Source organism: Pteropus vampyrus, unplaced genomic scaffold, assembly GCF_000151845.1.
Source record: "Pteropus vampyrus isolate Shadow unplaced genomic scaffold, Pvam_2.0 Scaffold167, whole genome shotgun sequence".
NCBI lineage: Eukaryota > Metazoa > Chordata > Mammalia > Chiroptera > Pteropodidae > Pteropus > Pteropus vampyrus.
In genome coordinates this window covers 822420-841538 of record NW_011888948.1, presented here as the reverse complement: position 1 = coordinate 841538, position 19119 = coordinate 822420, and the positions used below count along the sequence as shown (strand labels likewise).

The 19119-nt window shown below is 37.5% G+C and overlaps 2 protein-coding genes across 2 annotated transcripts in view; both read left to right on the top strand.

Annotated features, from left to right (window-relative positions):
* Nucleotides 1–9467, top strand: part of KPNA3 (karyopherin subunit alpha 3) — a 39500-nt gene extending 30033 nt beyond the window's left edge. Inside the window, exons 11-16 of the mRNA XM_011370318.2 lie at nucleotides 1526–1654; nucleotides 3817–3921; nucleotides 4019–4090; nucleotides 4246–4408; nucleotides 6288–6382; nucleotides 6930–9467. Of these exons, the coding sequence (XP_011368620.1) occupies nucleotides 1526–1654; nucleotides 3817–3921; nucleotides 4019–4090; nucleotides 4246–4408; nucleotides 6288–6382; nucleotides 6930–7028 (663 nt within the window). The 3' untranslated portion in view covers nucleotides 7029–9467. The remainder of the gene's footprint in view (nucleotides 1–1525; nucleotides 1655–3816; nucleotides 3922–4018; nucleotides 4091–4245; nucleotides 4409–6287; nucleotides 6383–6929) is intronic.
* Nucleotides 9468–15706: 6239 nt separating this feature from the next.
* The window catches only part of EBPL (emopamil binding protein like), a 35006-nt gene continuing 31593 nt past the window's right edge, over nucleotides 15707–19119 (top strand). The window contains exon 1 of the mRNA XM_011370317.2: nucleotides 15707–15938. Within this exon, the coding sequence (XP_011368619.1) occupies nucleotides 15768–15938 (171 nt within the window). The 5' untranslated portion in view covers nucleotides 15707–15767. The remainder of the gene's footprint in view (nucleotides 15939–19119) is intronic.

Here is a 19119-nt window from a genome sequence, read left to right as displayed (position 1 = left end):
GTGTGGGCTGTATGTGACTTTATTTGCTCTTATTCATCTGTATACTCTTTTGAAGGATATGTGGAGATTTGAATGCAGGTAACTGCTTTTATTTTAGCGCAACAGAATGTCTTTAATTTAGATAACTAATATCTCCGGATTTCACATGAGGTGAGACCTGTGCTTAACATTCCCATGAAGACACCAAGGAAAGCTAAATATAAGCTCTTTGACTTTGACTGAATCTATAAACTGAGACTGAGTTTTTTTATTATTTGCAAAATTAGATGAGTATAGAGCATGGTTTATACTCTGTGCTCTTTAAGTGGGGACATTTTTTAAGAGTTTTGGAAATTTTTTTCCCAAACGAAGTTAAAATGTCAAGTCTTTTATCTCTTTAGTGATCTGAAAAATCTGTTATCTTGCTAAATATGTTTGAAAACCCCTAATATACAGAGATCATCTTTTTGATCTAGACTTGATGCATCATAGTATATTGGTCTCGTTCCGTATATAAAGTTTCCTTGTGATTTCTAGGTACTCAGTTTGTGGGGTCAGGGAGAATTGCTTTTCTGCCCATTTTAAATTCATCTATCTGATATATTAATGCAGAAGTTGGGGTAGAAGTTGCCCTAGACTTCTGAGGTAGGCATTGAGAGTTGCCCTACTACTTAATAGATTTATCAGGTAAGCAACCAAGCTAAAACATTCAATTTAATTATTTTTTATGTCACTCTCTCGGAGGCGTGTTAGGTATTTTAAGCATTCAAACAAATACGTTAACTGGTAATTCTTTTTTACTTCCTATAGATTCTTGTGGATACTGTTTGGGCTCTATCATACCTGACAGATGGAGGTAATGAGCAGATACAGATGGTTATTGATTCAGGGGTTGTGCCATTTCTCGTGCCCCTTCTGAGCCACCAGGAAGTGAAAGTTCAAGTAAGTATTTAAAAGTTTTTCTTGTATAAAATTGTGTTTGCTATATATAACCCGTTCACTTGAACAACGAGGCTTCACTTATGTCTATACAAGTCCTGTCCTCCATATTTCTCCTGCTGTTTTACTGAACTCGATTTTCAGCGGACAGACAGCATAGTCCAAACTGGAAACCTTGCTTCCTCCTTTCATTTCCCCTCCATTACAAAATCCTATCAATTCTGGTGACATAGCTTCAAATCTGTCTTCTCTTTATGTATCTAGAGCCACTGATTTTTAGTTCAAGACTCATTTTTTTTCCTCCAGATAATTGCAATAGCATCCTAACTGCATTTCTTCTCTCTCTATGTGTGCCCATTCAGGCCTTTATTAAAATCTTTCTGTAATGCCAATATCATAACAGATAAAAATGGACTTTTACATTTTTATTTCATTTCCATTTTTTACAAGATGTCTTTAAAATTCAAAATTGCTTCTCAGTTCTGAATAATACTTTGTATAAGAATGCACCCCATGCATTTTTACATTTTCTCAGGATTACGAAAAATATAGAATCAGTTTCATCATAAACAAATAAATTTGTAGTAAATATTTTATCTCCACCCAGACGGCAGCACTCAGAGCAGTTGGCAACATTGTGACTGGCACAGACGAGCAGACCCAAGTTGTTCTCAACTGTGATGTCCTGTCACACTTCCCAAATCTCTTGTCACACCCAAAAGAGAAGATAAATAAGGTAAGGCATACAATAATTTTCATCAGTTCATTTTTCTCTTCATATATCTCATTTTTAATTGTTTTTTTTATTTCTGATGCTTTTATTGTGATCTTCAAAACCACTGCAGTTAAGATGAGAATTATTTCTAATAACCTCTGTAATTATTTTGTTTCAGTTTTTAATTGCTTGCTACAAGTGCTGCCCTGACCATCACAGAATAAAAATTATTTTTATACTAACCAATGTTTTTTATTTAAATAGATTGAGCATATCAACAATTACCAAATTAGTAGCTACTAGATGAGAATACATACAAAAGCTCTCATTGGATGGCTGGTATCTTTTATAAACAGATCATAATTTGATCTTGTGACAAAATTAGATTGGACCTAAAGAGGCAATGCCTAAAAGATCATAAAAATTGTTTTTTTTCAAGATTTCAAGCTTACGATACAAATTTGTTAATCGTTAAATAAGTACTTAAGTCCTTTTGTGTCTTATTTCATGTTTTCAAGGTTCATTCATATTGGAGCATGTATCAGAACTTTATTCTTTTTTATGGCTAAATAAATATTCCATTGTACATCTCTACCACATTTCGTTTATCCATTCCTCCATTGACAGGCACTAGGATTGTTTCTACCTTTTGGCTAATGCTGCTCTGCACGTTGGCATATAAGTGTCTCTTTTACTCCCGGCTTTCAGTGCCTTTGGATATATGTCTAGAGTAGAATTGCCAAGTCATCATAATTCTGTGTTTGGCTTTTTGAGGGACCACCAAACTATTTTTCACAGTGGCCTCACCATTTTACATTCTCATAAGCACGATAAGGGTTCCAGGTCCTTTTTGTAAATTACTATTATAGCCACCCTAGTAGATGTGAAGTGATGACTTGTGGTTTTGATTTGCATTTAGTTTAATGCAGTTTTAGCTGCCTGAAAGGTCTCTATCCCCCAAACCAGCAGAATTGATCATTTCTTTTCTTTTATGTCATACTTGTATTTATATAGTTACTTGACTGTAATTTGACAGTTGAATTCTCTTAGAAAATTATGTTGTCAGAAATCACATTTTATAAAAACATATGTTTCAGTGAAACACAGGGAAAGAAGCCACAATCTTTTAGACTCTGGGCCAGTTATTTTTACTGTAGAAATTTCAATAATGTAGATGATTTTTGCAGCTAAATGTATTCCATAATTGGAAACAGAGCTGAGAAGTGAGGAAGCCGGACAGAAGTGGGTGGAGAGAAGTTCCGGCCTGTGATCCGATATGCTCTAAGTGAAGGTATCATGGGGGAAAGAAAAAGGTTTCACATAGATACCCACTCGGCTTCAGCAAGCAGCTAATTGCTTCAGAAGTTTTTCACCTAGAGTGTTTGTTTTATTTGCATCTTGGAACCATCATGCGACCCTGGAGGTAGAAGTTACCAACTCGATTTTATTCCGTCAACATTTTAGTTTGAAAATTTTCAAATCTACAAGAGATTTGCAAGGATACTGTAATAAACACTTACATACTATAAACACCAATTCACCAGTGGTTAACATTTTACTATACTATTGGATGGCAGAATAAATTTACAATGAAGTCTTAATTGTGGGGGAGGAAGAAGATACAGATTTGACACTAAAATTATAATAAACTTGTTTGTTGGTGCAACCTCTAAGGTTGCAATAAGATTTGTTATTTATAGACCCATGCTAGACTAGTTAGATGTTTAATTTCTGAATATATCTTGCAAGTAAATATTTTTATTATAAAGCAATGCACCTTAAAAGTAATTTTAACAAAATATTAAGAAATTCAGTCTTTTATTTATTTCTGTCATCTTTTAGAGGGAGCTCATGCACCAAAATGAGTAAAGATTTTTTTGACTGTTTTATTCACTGCCATATCACCATTGCCTGAAATAGTTCCTAGCTTATAGTATGCATATATTTTATTGAATGGACAAATGCTAAGTTAATGGAGCCCAAATGTTGTGGGTAGAAGTTTCCTTATAACTTATTTTAAATTGGGGATTCTCTATAACCTAATCACTTTTTAGATGCTTTCCCCTTAATGCAACTCAGGTGATTTTGTTATTGTCTTTATAAACTACATTATAATAAAAATGTAAACACATTAAAGATAAAACTTTTCAAATAAAGATGCCCCGTATTTTGTTCAATTATAGGAAGCAGTGTGGTTCCTTTCCAACATAACAGCAGGCAACCAGCAACAAGTTCAAGCTGTAATAGATGCTGGATTAATCCCTATGATTATTCACCAGCTTGCTAAGGTCAGTCACATTAGGAGTTCATAATGTATGTTAATGTATTATAACTAAGACTTTCTGAATAAAGAATTCATTTTATTATTTGTTTTGTAACCTTCAGGGGGACTTTGGAACACAAAAAGAAGCTGCTTGGGCAATTAGCAACTTAACAATAAGTGGCAGAAAAGATCAAGTGAGTTTGGAGAAATTGTTGTGATTGTTAATATTGGAAAGTATAGTGCTCTGTTATGATTAGGAGTTACTGTTTGTTTATAAGCCCTGTGCTGTGTTCTTTTGGGGGGAAAATAATTATATAAATAAAAATATTTCTTCTCTTTTGTTGTCTAGGTTGAGTATCTTGTACAGCAGAATGTAATACCACCATTCTGTAATTTACTGTCTGTAAAAGATTCTCAAGTTGTTCAGGTGGTTCTAGATGGTCTGAAAAACATTCTGATAATGGCTGGTGATGAAGCAAGCACAATAGCTGAAATAATAGAAGAATGTGGAGGTAAGATTAGATATACTGAAGAAACGTAGTTGAGCCCTAGAACTGTGAAACAGTAGATCCTTAAAAGACAACTAATTAGAAAGAAACTATTAAGATACATTGCTGTTACATTATCAAAGTATGTTGCTATTCTTTATTCACTATGTTAGCAACCCAAAAGCAATTTCTAAGAAACATTAGTTCATACTTTAGAAAAACTGGTTGTGAAAGTCACTCCATAACCTTCCTGGAGATTCACATTGCTTTTTAGGAAAAGACAAATGCTCCTCTAGAAGTCATAGTGCATGAGAGCAAATTAAAAGTTCTGAGAACTACTATAAATTGAGAAACTTATTAGCTTCGTGTAATCTAACATTTCTTAAATTCCTTGACAGAGAAACACCTATTTTCATGTTATACCTATTGTCATTTGATTCTGTGGACCTTACTTTGTGAAATACTATTCCATATTGTTGGAAAATGTTAATGGTTTTGGAATCATCTGTTTTGTTTCAGTCTTATGATTGCCAGAACTGCATGCTTAAGTTATTACTACAAAACTTACTTTGAAATTTTAATGAAAAAGAACTGCGATTTGAAATACCATTTCATTATTTCTCTGATAATGATATATGAAACATATATTTTAAAATTCTATTATTAAAGGTACCTGTTCAATATGTACTAAATTGCCCAAACCTTAAAATAATGTAGCCTAATGTCATGTTTTATTATATGCATTTTGTTGACTAATATGTACGATTATACTACCCAGTTTATTTTTTTTTTAAGAGTAAACCAATGAGATAGAATCAGAGACTATTCAGTCTGGAAGTATTTTCTTACTAACAAGAAGAAAATACTATGGCCTATGGTCACAGAAGTAGTTAGTTATAGAAACATAATTAAAATCCAGATTTTTATACTATAATTCACTGCTCATGATTTTAAGATGTTTTACTTTTTAAGATAATTGAAATTACCATTGTAGTCTGGTTCAAAACAACCCAGAAAGTTTGAGCTACAGAATTTTTACTCTTCAGCTTTTTGTCAATATAGTTGCTTCTGTCTATGGCACTAATACTTATTATTAAAATACATATTTACTTAGTAGTTTATAATTTTATAAAGTACATTCATTATCTTTGACACCTGTTTTCTTTTTTTTCTGGCTTGGGTATTACTACATAAAGAAAAACAACTATTTTCAAAATAACCTAGCTAAAAAAAATATCAAAGAAGAATATTTATTAAGAATTTACATTTATAGACTTGTGCATCTGATATGTAGAAAAAATAGATTGGAAACATAAATAAAGCATTGTATACAGTCACTGAAAAATTATTTCCCAAGTTCATTGTGGCCATAGGACATAAGCCCCTTATTCATTTTTTAAATGAATTATTTCAGTATTTAAAGCTTTATCTCTTTTATCAATTAATCATTAAGCTTCTGAAAATTTATTTTTATGGTAATATAAAAATAATAAGATTTGGAAAACAAAGAGAAAGATAAAATTACTATATGAGACAGTATTATTATATTAAAGCAGTTCGGGAAGATCTCAGTTTTAGTTCTGTCACTAACTTGCCGCACAACCTGAAATAAATCCCTTTACATCTATGTACCACAGTTTCCTCATCTGTCAAATGGAGTGTTCAGGTGTTTTTTAAACTGCCTCCCTTAGGGACCAGAGTACCCCAAGGGCTTCCAAAGAGGAAGAAATTCATGAGACTCTGGTCCTCCAACCAGAGCAGCTCAGGTTTGCATCTGTGTTGTAGACAAACTATCATCTTGGGTGTGAGGGCTGGGAGTGTTTGAGTTACTTAGGATTTTTCATGATTAAAATGAGCACAGTTTTGATTGTATCTGCTTAATTATTTTGATTATTTCTGTCAGGTTTGGAGAAAATCGAAGTTTTACAGCAACATGAAAATGAAGACATATATAAATTAGCATTTGAAATCATAGATCAATATTTCTCTGGTGACGATGTAAGTATATATTAAAGTATGGTATGTCTGCGTGTACAGTAAAACCTATACATGTGTAAATTTACTAAGAATTTTTCTTTTATTATTAATATGACATATTTATACTGTATTTCTATCAGATACTTTTGAAGTGGCATATTCCCAGTTGTTTAAAAAATCTAAATTTAAAAAATGAATGATTGCTTTCCAACAATCAATTTTCTTAAATACTATGTCTGAAATTTCATTATAGGTAAAATTGTAAAAATAGTTTTTGTTGCATTTGTAATCTGTATGAGAAGAGATAGTAATTATAGAAATGATGTATGTTCAAGTAGGTAAAATAAATCTAAAGATACAGGAGCTTAAGAATGGGGCAGTTTTAAAATGTGTATTCAGTTTTAAATTGTTAAGTTTCTTAATAATATTATGTATTTACTAAAACATTTTTAGGTGATTAAAACATTCATATAGAATTCTCTCCTAAGAAGTAAATCAATACTACTTATACCATAATGTGTAAGTAGTATCTTAACATAATAAGGATTTTTTTTCTTGCTTTTTATAGATTGATGAAGATCCTAGCCTCATTCCTGAAGCAACACAAGGAGGTACTTACAATTTTGACCCAACAGCCAACCTTCAAACAAAAGAATTTAATTTTTGAGTTCAAGTGAGTGCAGCATCTTTCCCACATTCAATACAAAGCACCACCAGATGGCTACCAAATGACAAGAACAACAACAAAAGGCTCCAAAACACAAATGCCTCTTCGTTTTGATGCTTCTAAAGCAAGCCATGTCTCAGTCACTTTGCAGTTGCCAAAAGTCACTATCACATGGACTGTAAATGCATATGCATGATTTCCTAAACTGTTTTAGAATTCTCCTTAACAATCTCAACTACCCTATTATTCCCTGTTCCCTGGTGCCACATGCTGACAACTGCAGTCTCCAGTTTAGAATATTCCATAATGGTGGCATGTCAGCTGCCCACTTGATGTTCCTTTGGAAAACGGTGCGCCGTGGATCAAGACACTTTGGTATGATGTATATACACGTTGGAAGACTTTAAAGAGGTGCAGCCTGATCTGAGCCTCCATCATTGTCCTCCACAAACATATTTTCATATTCTTTATGTGGAAAAATAGATTTTAAAGTACAAGCCAAATGATTTTCATTGGTGGAACTGACAAACAAAAAAAGTAACTTAAAAAAAGAAACTTGGTTATTGATTAAACAGATAAGTTTTAAAAAAAAGCAACTGTACTTCATCTACCAGTAATTGATATGTTTATTATCTGCCTCAGAAGCCAGGGTTGGAGGAAGAACTTTAGCTATGGATGGTAATGCTTTCGCCATTATACATAATTTTTGAGAACAGCAAGCCCTATTTGACCACTCACTTCAGCCTGTGTGTTCCTGCTGTTTTGAAGTAATCAAATGCTGTGCATGGTATTTTACCTGAGCTGCAACCTGTTATGGACTTGAACTTCTGTTTAAGTTGAAAGCAAGAGTCCCTGACTATAAAGAAAAAATCAAAAAACAAAACAAAGGTCTAAAGTACCCATTGGTGATGTTAAAGAAGAAAATCTTGCTTTTAGCTTTCAGGAGTTAATATTTTTCATTTTAAATTGATAATTGGATATGGTTGATTTATATTGGGTTTAAACTGTGGAGCTTTCATGTTTACTGTAATTTAGTCTTAAAATATTTTTTACTTAGTAACCAGTGCTTTTGATAATGTGGTTGGCAACAAACCAGCAACTATTTAGAAGTGTCATAAAACTTCATTCTTTGAGTATTGGGAAAGTTAATTCAGATCTTATTCGAAAAGCATATTCACATATTAAAAGATTCAGACAAGGATCTGTGTAGAAGGATATCTGCAGTTGTTTAACATAAACCTGATTAGCAGTGATCTTTTAAGTACTTCTGCAAAATCTGGTATTACTATATAAAGTCACTGCTTTTGGTAAATTGTCTGACCCAGTTGTTAATGAAAGAATATGAAATTTTTTAAACAATAATTTGTGCTGTCACAGAAATGGTTTTATTGCTATTGTTTACTGGGTATAATTTTCCAATGCATTGATGTGAAGAGATAGGAAATCTAAACTAATTTAGTTATCCGATGGGGGGTATATTTACTGTGATGAAGATGAGACAGATGATGCCATCAGAGCTTTGTGAATCAGCTGGGGTGTTTTCACTGATAAACAACACATAGCAGGTGTGCATTCATTAAAAATATATGTATCTGCCAAGATGGAGCCACTTTAAAGAGTGAGTTTTGTCTTGTATCTAAAATGGATACAAGCGTATGTTTAAACTGCAAGATTTTTACTTGCTAGAGAATCTGTTTTAATATAGTGGTTTGGCCTCTGATTATTTATAGGTTTTATAAATTTTAGAATCAATTTCTCTTTAAGGTGGCTCAGATTTTTCAACTCTTGTGCACATAAAATTGAGTTGAAGTTCATTGTGCCTTTTTTTCTTTATCCAAATTTTGAGTTAAAGCTTCATATGGTAACTGCATCCTGTTTGGACACTGTAGTCTAAATTTTTGAAACTGTGTGGTGTTCACTAAAAGGAATAACAAAGTCAAAGCTAATTAAGGTCACAAACTTCGGTGAAACCCTTAAAGTCCAAATCTTCTTGATATCGTGAATTGTACCCCTTCCGGTTTAGTTTCTTCTGGACTCTCCATACTTACAGTTACCTTTTAAATTTTGCACACATTGAGATTAAATTGGGCCTCTATTGTGCCGATTCCCGTTTCTCTTGTGTTTTAAATGCAAACTAACATAAGTGAACATTAGCATCAAGTAGTGCAGACGTATGTATGCATTCACTTGATTCAATTTGTTGTGACCTTATCAGTTTGAAATTGGAATTGCGCCATTTCGTAGATAAAAGAAGTTTATTGCTGCACTTTTAAGTTTTCAAAACAGTGTTGAAAAATTGCATTGTTTTTATTTTTTTTAAACTCAGTTAAAAAAGACTAAAACGTTCTTTCAAAAGAGGCATCTAAATGTGTTCCTAATTTTGTATATGGGCTTAGGTTTTGTAACCAATAAAAAAAGCTGCTATCAAATACGATAAAACATTGAAGAACTTATTTCTAAAGGTATCTTAATTTCCTAGTTTTGTTTGGTTAAATTTAAATTTGGAATTACTTTTCAACCATCAGCTACAGTAGAGGTGAATCATGAATTACTTTTCTTGTATTTTAATATCTCCTTCCCACTACAACAAACATGACCAATAATGATCCTAAATTTAAGAATTTTTTTTAAACAAAGAAGTACCAAAATCTTTATTCATTTCCTAAGCTGCCATAACAAAGTACCGTAAACCAGGTGGCTTAAACAATAGATGCTTATGTTGCACAGTCCAGAGGCTGGAATCTGCAGTCACGTGGGGGCTGGGCTGTGTGTTCTGTAGGCTCTGGGAGGATCCGTCCTTGTCTCTTCCTGGCTTCTATGGAAGATGATAATCGAGGTAAACCTGAAGGGTTTAACATGTTAGAGGTTGTGGATTTAAATGAAATCTTTGATTAATTTAAAGATTAAATTAAAATAAGCCAAACTTTTGCTTTTACAAATATTTTTACTTTTGAATAATGCCACTTCAAATTATTTCTGAAGTCAGTGCACAAGTAAAAAAATGTGATGGTAGCACTCCTAAAGAATCTTGCCTACGTTTCCTGTAGAAGGGGTGTCCTTTTCAGGGGATTATTTAATTACTACAGGTGAAAATTCATGAATGTCAGCTGTCTTACATTGATGGTTATGAATTTTTTTTAGCACGTCGAACTGGGGGAATTTTAATTAAATCTATTTGAAGAAAGGCAGTATAATTACTGTACATTAAGCTGTAAGTCTTAAGACATATCATCGAAAGAGTGCTGTATGTAACCCACCACATTTGACTAAAGTTTAAAAGGGACTCTTCATGAAAATGTTGTACTTTGTTAGATAGCTGAAGAACAGTGGAAGATTGATTCTCAAAAAGTACTATGTGTAGATGGGTATATATAGATATAGATAGAGGTGAGGCTTGGTTCTATATCAAGGGAAAGTCGTTCAGAAAAGGGATGCGAGAATGCACCATATTCACATCCTTGGCCTTTTTTTATTCACCCATGAAATCCCACAGTGAACTCTGGCTTAAATCAGGGTGCCTAAAACCCTGCAATAATTCTTTGTTTTGGGGGGGTGTCCTGTGCATTTTAGGATGTTTAGTTTAGCATCTTTAGGTTTTACCCGCTAGATGTGGATAGCACCTCTCCACACTTCCCAGTTGTGACAACCAAAAATGTCTCCAGACGTTGCCAAGTGTCCCCTGGGAGCCAAAATTGCTCCCAGTGTGAACTGTTGGCCTACACCAATTCCTGTAGAAAACTTCTCCACTCAAATGAGACAGCCTAAGTCAGGGGTCCCTGACCCTGAGCCGCAGACCAGCAGCTGTCCGTGGCCTGTTAGGAACCAGGCCGCACAGCAGGAGGTGAGTGGCGGGCGAGGGAGTGAAGCTTCATCTGTATTTGCAGCTATTTCCCAGCACTGGCATCACCGCCTCAGCTCCACCTCAGATCATTGGGTATTAGATTCTCAGAGGAACACCAGTCCCTGGTGCCAAAAAGGCTGGGGACCGCTGGCTAAATCAAGCCTTCTTGACGTGCGAACAGTTCCAGGCTTTCCTCAGATTCAGAAGATGGAGACAAAAATGTGCCTTTTCTTCATTTTGAGTTTTAGGAGAAATCAGAGCCAGACCTAACCACATTTCCCAAATCACCCGTCTGGGGGAACTCCCAGGAGTACTGAGCCCCATCTATTGCAAAGGACTTAGGATGAAATGGGAATATGGAGTAACTAGTTACCCTCTTAAATTTATCCTGTGGCTACTGACAAGGTGTGTAAGGCTATCAAGTGTATTGATTGCCCACAACCTTCAACACTGCCCTGGAGCAGTGTTTTTCAAACATTTTAAGTTGGAGATTTTTAAGTTCTCTGGGAAAGCTGGAGTTGAACCAGAAAATTCACAGCATACTTTGAAAAACACTTCTTTGAAGCATCCTGAGAGATTGGCCCCATCAGAAAACTTAGATTATTAAAAATGATTAAAAGCAGGGAAACTATGGCATACCGTAGCTATACCATACCATAAAGGCTGTGTTCCCCGCAGGGAATTTCTTCTACAAACGGCCCTCTTCCCTGCCCTAACAAACTGCCCTCCGCTTTCTTAAGTAATTTTTTTAAATTGTGGTACTCGGAGATAAATGGGGCCTTTGTGCCAAGCAATGTGTGAATCCGTGAGACTGGGATAGCGGTTTCACTTAATGGTAAGTAAAACAGTTTTATGGTAATACAAGCCTAAGTGTCAGAGCGTAAAGGACACATTTCGCATAACATTTTAAAGATAAGATCAGATTTTTGAGGCAGGCCATTTTATGAAAATATTCCTGCAGGAGTACTAGTCAAATGATGAGGCACTCACTCCAGGGGAGACTGTCCTACTTTGTTGAACAGCTTTAGTTGTTGCCAAGTCTTTTCTTAATACTGAACAAAAGCCGCTGCTCTTAAATGACCATCATTATAAATTAACCTAGAATCAGAATAGATGTTTTGTTTTTCCCAGATAGCAGAAGAGATGGATCCTTTTTATCAGCTCCCTTCCTCAGCGTTAAACCCATGCATGTTGACCATCTTAATTAGAAAGTCTTTTATGGACGTGGTTCCCGTCAGCTTCATGCACTCTAAGGATTCCAAGAATAGTGTGTGATGTGACTAAGTTTCTGGGTACAGTAGAATGGGAACATTCCATTATCTGGAACTTAATCCTACTAATGTGGAGGAGATTGTTTCATTTATTTTACGTTTCATCATAATTAGATTTGTGGTCAATTTACAGCCTCAGCACCCTTTGTCATCAGTTCTCTTTGAACCAGTAGTTGGGCATTTAGACCCTCAGACCCAAATATAGAATTTATAAATGTCATATTGATTTCAGCCCAGTTTTCTTCACAATAACATCAGATTGTTTTAATGATTGTATTCTTTCCATGTCTTCAGTATTTTATAAATAAGATTTTTGACTAAGCCTTTAGAAACATTCAAGTATTTCTGGAGCAGTATATCCCATGCCAGGTACTGTGATAGGGTGCAAGTTGCTTTACACACACACACACACACACACACACACACACACACATATGCAGGAATAAAAGTAAAAGTTATGACACATTAGGAAAAAAGAGGTATACAATGATGTAAAATGGAGGTGATTGACCTAGTTAGGAAGGTAATAATCGCGGGCAATGAGCTTGACTAAGTGCCAGACACCTGTGTGAGCACTTGAGCAGCACCAACTCAGCCCTCTCAGTAACTCCAAAGTGTCTGTTATCAGGCAGGGAGAAATTAGTGTTCCCAGAATTGTGCAGGTGATGGTGATGAGGAAAAAGCTGGACTCAATTGGACAGATTCACTGGAAATTCTTTCTGGCAGAGGAAAGTATGTACAAAGGCCATGTAAGAAGCACCACGAGGAGTTCAAGGAAGTAAAAGAGCAAGTATAACTAGAGCAAACATAATGAAGAGGATTACTAGGGGCAGGGGAGGGGTTAAAGAGATAGGGGCCAGACCCCATAGCCTGGTAAGTCACATAAAAGATTTTAGTATTCTAAGAGTAATGGTAAATCATTATCATTAAACAAGAGTGATGATAGAAGAATTGTGTTCAGGAACAATCACTGGCTGGTAAGGGCAGGAAATGTACTTTGGGTTTAGTGATGTGTAGAAACCGCATTAGTGAGATTAAGCACTGAGGGACGAGATGGTGATGGAACAACTTGGTCCATGAAGTAGATGGGATCAAGAGATATTTGGCAACTAAAATAGGAATTGGTAACGTCTTAGATCTGGAGTTTGGGGAGAGGCAAGTATCAAGGATGATTTCTGTGTTGCTGGATTACAGTAACATAAATGGAAGTAACAAGATAGAGAACACTGGAAGAGACTCAGACATAGGAAGTAGAGGGTGATGAGTGTAGTTTGGCTGTGTTGAAATATACAAATGACTGTCAAGTAGGGCAGTTGGAAATACCGGTCTGGAGCTCAAAAGAGAGGGCCAAGCTAGACATTTGAATTTCTTGGACTATTTTTGGTGGTTTATTAACACGGGATGAGGCTGAGGCTGCCTGGGTCCGGCATTTGGAGGGAGAACAGGGTTTAGGACTGAGCTGTGGAGTTCCCAGCATTTCACAGGGCATGTAGTGGAGGATGAGGTGGCAAAGGAAACAGGTATTGCTAAGGGAGGTAGGAAAAAAGCCCTGTGTTTTCTTAGAAAACCGAGGAAAAAGATTTCAGTGCCCAGCGAGGTTGTTGAGGGGTCAAGTAAGATAAGGACAGAAAATGTCCTTCTGGTTAGTGATGTGGAGGTCACTGGTCACCTAAGAGCTGTATCACTGCAGTAAAGAGGGTGAAAACTAAAGTGGGAAGGATGGAGGAGCAGGGGCAGAATAAGAAGACAGTGAATCTAATTCATTTCTTAGGTTTTGTTTTGCTCTGAAGGAGAGGAGGGCAGAGTAGTCACTAAAGGGTGATGTGGGGAAGTTGGTGGGGGATATCCAGTTGAGAAAGATGTTGAATATACAAAAGTAGAGTTGTAGATCATCAGTTTTCTCAGTAACAGAAGAGAATCCAAAGTGTAGGTAGCAGGACTGGCTATATTCATTCCTTCAGTCGGCCGTTATTTAACTGAGCAACTAGTCTATACCAAACTCTGACAGGAGCAAGAGACACAGCAAAAAACAAGCCAGACACAACCCCTGGCCTTGTGGAGCTTATATTCTAGTGGCAAGACAATAGCAATAAATATATAAATAAATAATTTCATCTGGTGTTAGCTGCTATATAAAAAATAATACAGGGAGTAACTAAAGGAGAAAGTTATTAAACTTGTGTTCAGTGCCAGGAATCATTTTTTTAAATTGTGGTAAAATATACATAACATAAAAGTTACCATCTTAACCGTTTTAAGTGTACGTACGGTGCAGTATGTTAAGTATATTCACATTGCAGCAACACTCCAGAACTTTTTCATCTTGCAAAATCGAAACTGTACAGCTACTAAGCAACTCCCCTTTTCTTCTTCCCTCAGGCCACTGGCAACCACCATTCTATTTTCTGTCTTTAGGAATATCACTACTTTGGATACCTAATATAAGTGAAATCATATGGTATTTGTCTTTTTTTGCGACTGGCTTATTCACTAGCATAATGTCCTCAAGGTACTTCCATGTTATAGCATGTGTCAGAATTTTATTCCTTTTCATGGCTAAATAATATTCCATTGTATATACCACATTTTAAAACAACGAATAATTTTTTTTTAGCCTAAGTACCCTGATGATACTTTAGAATAAGTAAATATTTTAAAATTTATTTGTTTTTTAATCGGAAATTCAAATTTATCTGGGCATCCTATATTTATCTGGCTACCCAAAATTGAGAACACAGGCTTGGTCGATAAGGGTAACAGTCTTCTTTAACTTTGACTTTTTTCTCCAGTGCTGTCTTTTAAGTAACAGAGGCCTAAGGAAGAGAAAATGGAGAGCGTTAAAAGCAAATAAGTTGCTAGCAAAAGTAAATAGAAAGGTTAACATGATTGGGATAAAGTGGCATTTCATTAAGGGAGAGCTATAGTTGCCTGTTAAAACATCAGAGTGCAAGGTCAAAGGCAAAAGCCTTGGGAACACCCACTCATGGATTCTGTCCTCCGCCTGTCTGAGCCTGTTTTCACATTTTTAAAAGGAAAATACATACTGACCTCCTAGAGTTGTTGTGACATTAAATAAGATAAGGCAGATAAAAGCATCTACTGCCAAGCCGATTTGACTTATTGCTTCTCGCCCTGTACTTTTGCTGCTTTCCTGGATTTATAAGAAATAGGGTCAGAGTAAGCCACAAAAAGTCTGCTGGTGACTGAAAACGCCCTCGTTTCTTCTGCAACACTTGCACGGGCCTAATTAGAACCTTTGGTTCCTAAAATTCTCCTCAGTCTACGGGCAAAATTTCTACCATTTGGACTTCACTTTACGGATTAAGGTTTTAAACCTTGTTAAAAATCAAACTGCATCAAAAGGTGTGGCCCTATTACCAGTCCTTTCGGTTTATCTAGGAACAGGTTTGGTCCAGGCAGTTAAGCGAGATCGCGAGCAGGAACCTGACTCATCAGAAGACCTCCAGCTCGGCTGGGGGACCTGGACGCGCAGCGGGAAGGGTAGATTCTGCCCGGCCCCGCCCCTGCCTGGAAGCCCCGCCCCTGCCTGGAAGCCCCGCCCCGCTTTCTCCGCCTGCTCTCCCGTGCGGCTCGCTGTGCCAGTCGCGGGAGTGGGGAGCCGGAAGTATGGGCGCGTGGCTGGAGCTGGGGGCCGCGGCGCGTGGCTCGCTGCTGCTGTGCGCCGCGCTGCTGGTCGTGGGCTGCGCGATGGGCCTGAGCCTGGGCCGCGGGCGGGGGGCGGCGGACCGCGGGGCGCTCGCCTGGCTCTGCTACGACGCCCTGGTGCACTTCGCACTGGTAAGTGCTGGCGCCGCGGGCCCCGAAAACGCGAGCGGACGGCGCCTCTCCTGGGACCCTACCCTCCTACGTCCCAGCGAGTGCCATGGGGTGGGAGGTCTGCGGAGACCCAGGAAGCACCCCGAGGCCGCGGTGCTCGAGGCCTTTGGCGGGATACTGCACCTCTCCGAGTTCCCAAGTCTGTAAAAAGAGAGCGCACATTCCTTAGCCGATACCTTTACCAAATTAAAAACAAAGCAAAACAACAACAAAAAACCCCTGAATTTTGAATCAGTGATTTCTGTCCTGTGTTATGTTAGAGTGTAAGCTACTCAGGGTCTTGATTTACATGACTTTGTAACCTGCACATAAATGTTGAACTGAAAATAATTGAGAGAGAACTTTTGAGTGAGAGAGAGCAGGGAAAGGTGATGGGGCGCGCTGCGCGAAGTCCTAGGGCCTGTACCAAAACAAAAAACCCGCGTGCATTAATAGTAATCGCCACTTACTGGGTGATGGGTGTGTGCCAGGCATAGTACTGTGTTTAAATTTCCCATCTTTATAACATCTCGTAAGTTAATTATTATTGTCACCATTTTACAGAGAAGAAAACAGACCCTGCAAAGTTAGGTGACTTTACGATGCCACACAGCCATCAGATTCTGACTTAGTTTAGTCTGCCTTCAAAGCTTGCACTGTCGTTATCACGCCAGGCTTTAGGAAACGTGTCCCTAAAAATTCAACTCACTTTATAAATGGCCGGCCTGGAGGGTTGTATTTAAGGAAATTCTATTGAAATACCTCCTCCCCCATGCACACACATTCTTAAAGTTATTTTTAACTATGCCAAAATATCTTCTCTGCAAATTTGACCTTGCTTAAATCTAGGCAAACCTATGGTTAATGTGAAGACAAATTCTTCAGTATTGAGAAAGAAAAAGAAAGCAAAGTTTTCAATGATCATCTAGGTCTCTATGTTTGTCAGTTGAATATGTGCACATACTAGATGTTGCTGGAATGATGAAATTCCTTTTTTCGTAATAGTCAACATGTGGATAAGAGACGGTATTTCTCTCACCTCCTTTACATATAGAATTGATTTCTAAGCTGTCGGACACAAGTCTCCCTAAAAACAGGCGCAGTAAAAAAAGGTTGCTAGGCCCACTTAAAGAAGAATGTTATAACATATTTTAGGCATACAAAAAAAAATACTAAAACACGTACCCATATGTCCACCACTTACTTTAAAATTAAGTCTACTTTTCAAGCACAAACTGTTAACAGGTAACACCACACACATCTCCATTTGTGCCACCTTGAGAGGTATAGCCAGATGTGTGGAATCATTGCCCGACTCTTCACCTCCCCCCTCCACCCCATTCCAAAGGAAATGTCACCTACCCAGCCCTATCTTGTGCCACTTACCTGCCCCAGCTACAAAATGTTCTACTTTATGATGTGCCATGCCTTAGTTCTTTAATTCTAAAATGCACATTTTTTTCACGTATTAAAACAATCAATGATATAACCACTATGGACCATTTTATTGATATTTTGTGTCTCTGAAATTAGGGTATATCTTACAATTGATGATGAAAACGATAATTTAACCAGCCCATATTAATGGGCATGTTTTTATTTTGCTATTTACACACAATGCTTCAACCAGCATCTTTGTACACATATCCTAGAGATCGGTGAGACGGGCACTTGAATTAAGCAGTTGAGGCCTGCAAGAAAAATGCAGGCCCGTGTTATCTTTTGCTTGGGAGTTTATTGCAAGAAGACCCAGAAATGTGTGGCCTGAGCTAAGACTAGGATATAAATCCTGGTGGAGGACTGAAACCACAACTCACTTGTTCACACTGGAACCTGGGCTGCCTCTCTTCACCCCTGTGAACTTCACTTCTCAAATGAGAGGTGATGTTAGAATTATTGGCCGCCATCAAATGCAGAGCTTCCCTGTTGGACAGAATTCCAAGCCAAGCCTTCTCAGAAGTAGTTCAGCTCCCTGGTGTCCAACCAGAATGTGGTTACCTGCGGCTGCAGCACTGGGCTTCGGGTCAGTTGGTTAGGCTGAGAGTGAGGGCAGGCCAATTTCTCACCAGTGCACCTGGTAGGAGCTGTGACAACATGGGTAAAGACATCAGTGGTGTGGCTCACCATTCCTCAGAGGTTGTTATGAGTGTTTTGTGCACTGATGCTTCATGAGTTTTTCCTCATCTGTGATCTAAGTATAGCATTCTAGGCATGTTCAGAGCATGAAAGCAGATGTGTATTCCTCTGTTTAGGAAACGTCTTGAAGTCCAGGTTGCTTAGAGCACAGGGTGTACCTAGGGAATAAGTTGGGGGACGGGCTGGTAAGGGAGCTGAAAAGACTTGGAATTTTATTTTGTAGTAGGATGCCATTGGCAAGTAGCATGGCCAAAACAGATCTTTTGAAAGAGAATTTGGTGGTAGTGTGTTAAATCAAGAACTGTGGAGGGTCTGAGATTGTTTACCCTTCTCACAACTTAACAAGTCAGCCTGGTCAATTCCTTGAGTCCCGCAGGGCAATGCAGTGAGGACCAGATGTTACCTGCATATGCAGTGGGTACATTAGAGGAGATGAACCCTCAAATTAGGCTCCCCTCTTAAATGGCTGCTGGTGACCTGCTTGTACTTCTCTCTGGAGCAAGACTTTATCTTTAGTCAGGAATGTAAACAGTTCTTCTCTGGGAAAGAGGAGGCAAGGTCTTTACTTTTATTACTGTGGAACATCTTAGGAGGGAGCAGTCTCTAAGCTTTACTACCCTGGACTGTCTCCTCATATAAATATTCTTAAGTTGGTATAAATGCCTGTGCTCAGAGACCCCAGACAGTGCAGGAATGGGAGATGTTCATGGAGAATTCTCTTCCAATATGGTTCATGGTGCACTGGAAAGGATAGTTAAAAGCAGCAAGATCAGCTAAAAGCAACTGCAGTATTTTAGGAGTGAGATAAAGAGCTGAGCTAAGGTGGTGATGAAAGTTAAAATGGGGAGGAAAGCTAATACGAGAGACTTTCTAGGGGAGAATAGCATAAATCAAAGTGACTGCTTATACGTGGGGGTAGAGATGATCTTGGAGTTTAGAATCTGGCTGATGTGAGTAATGTCGATAATGTTAATAAAGCAGGAAAGTTACCTTTTAGATGTAATCACCCCAGCGAATCTGGGGTTCT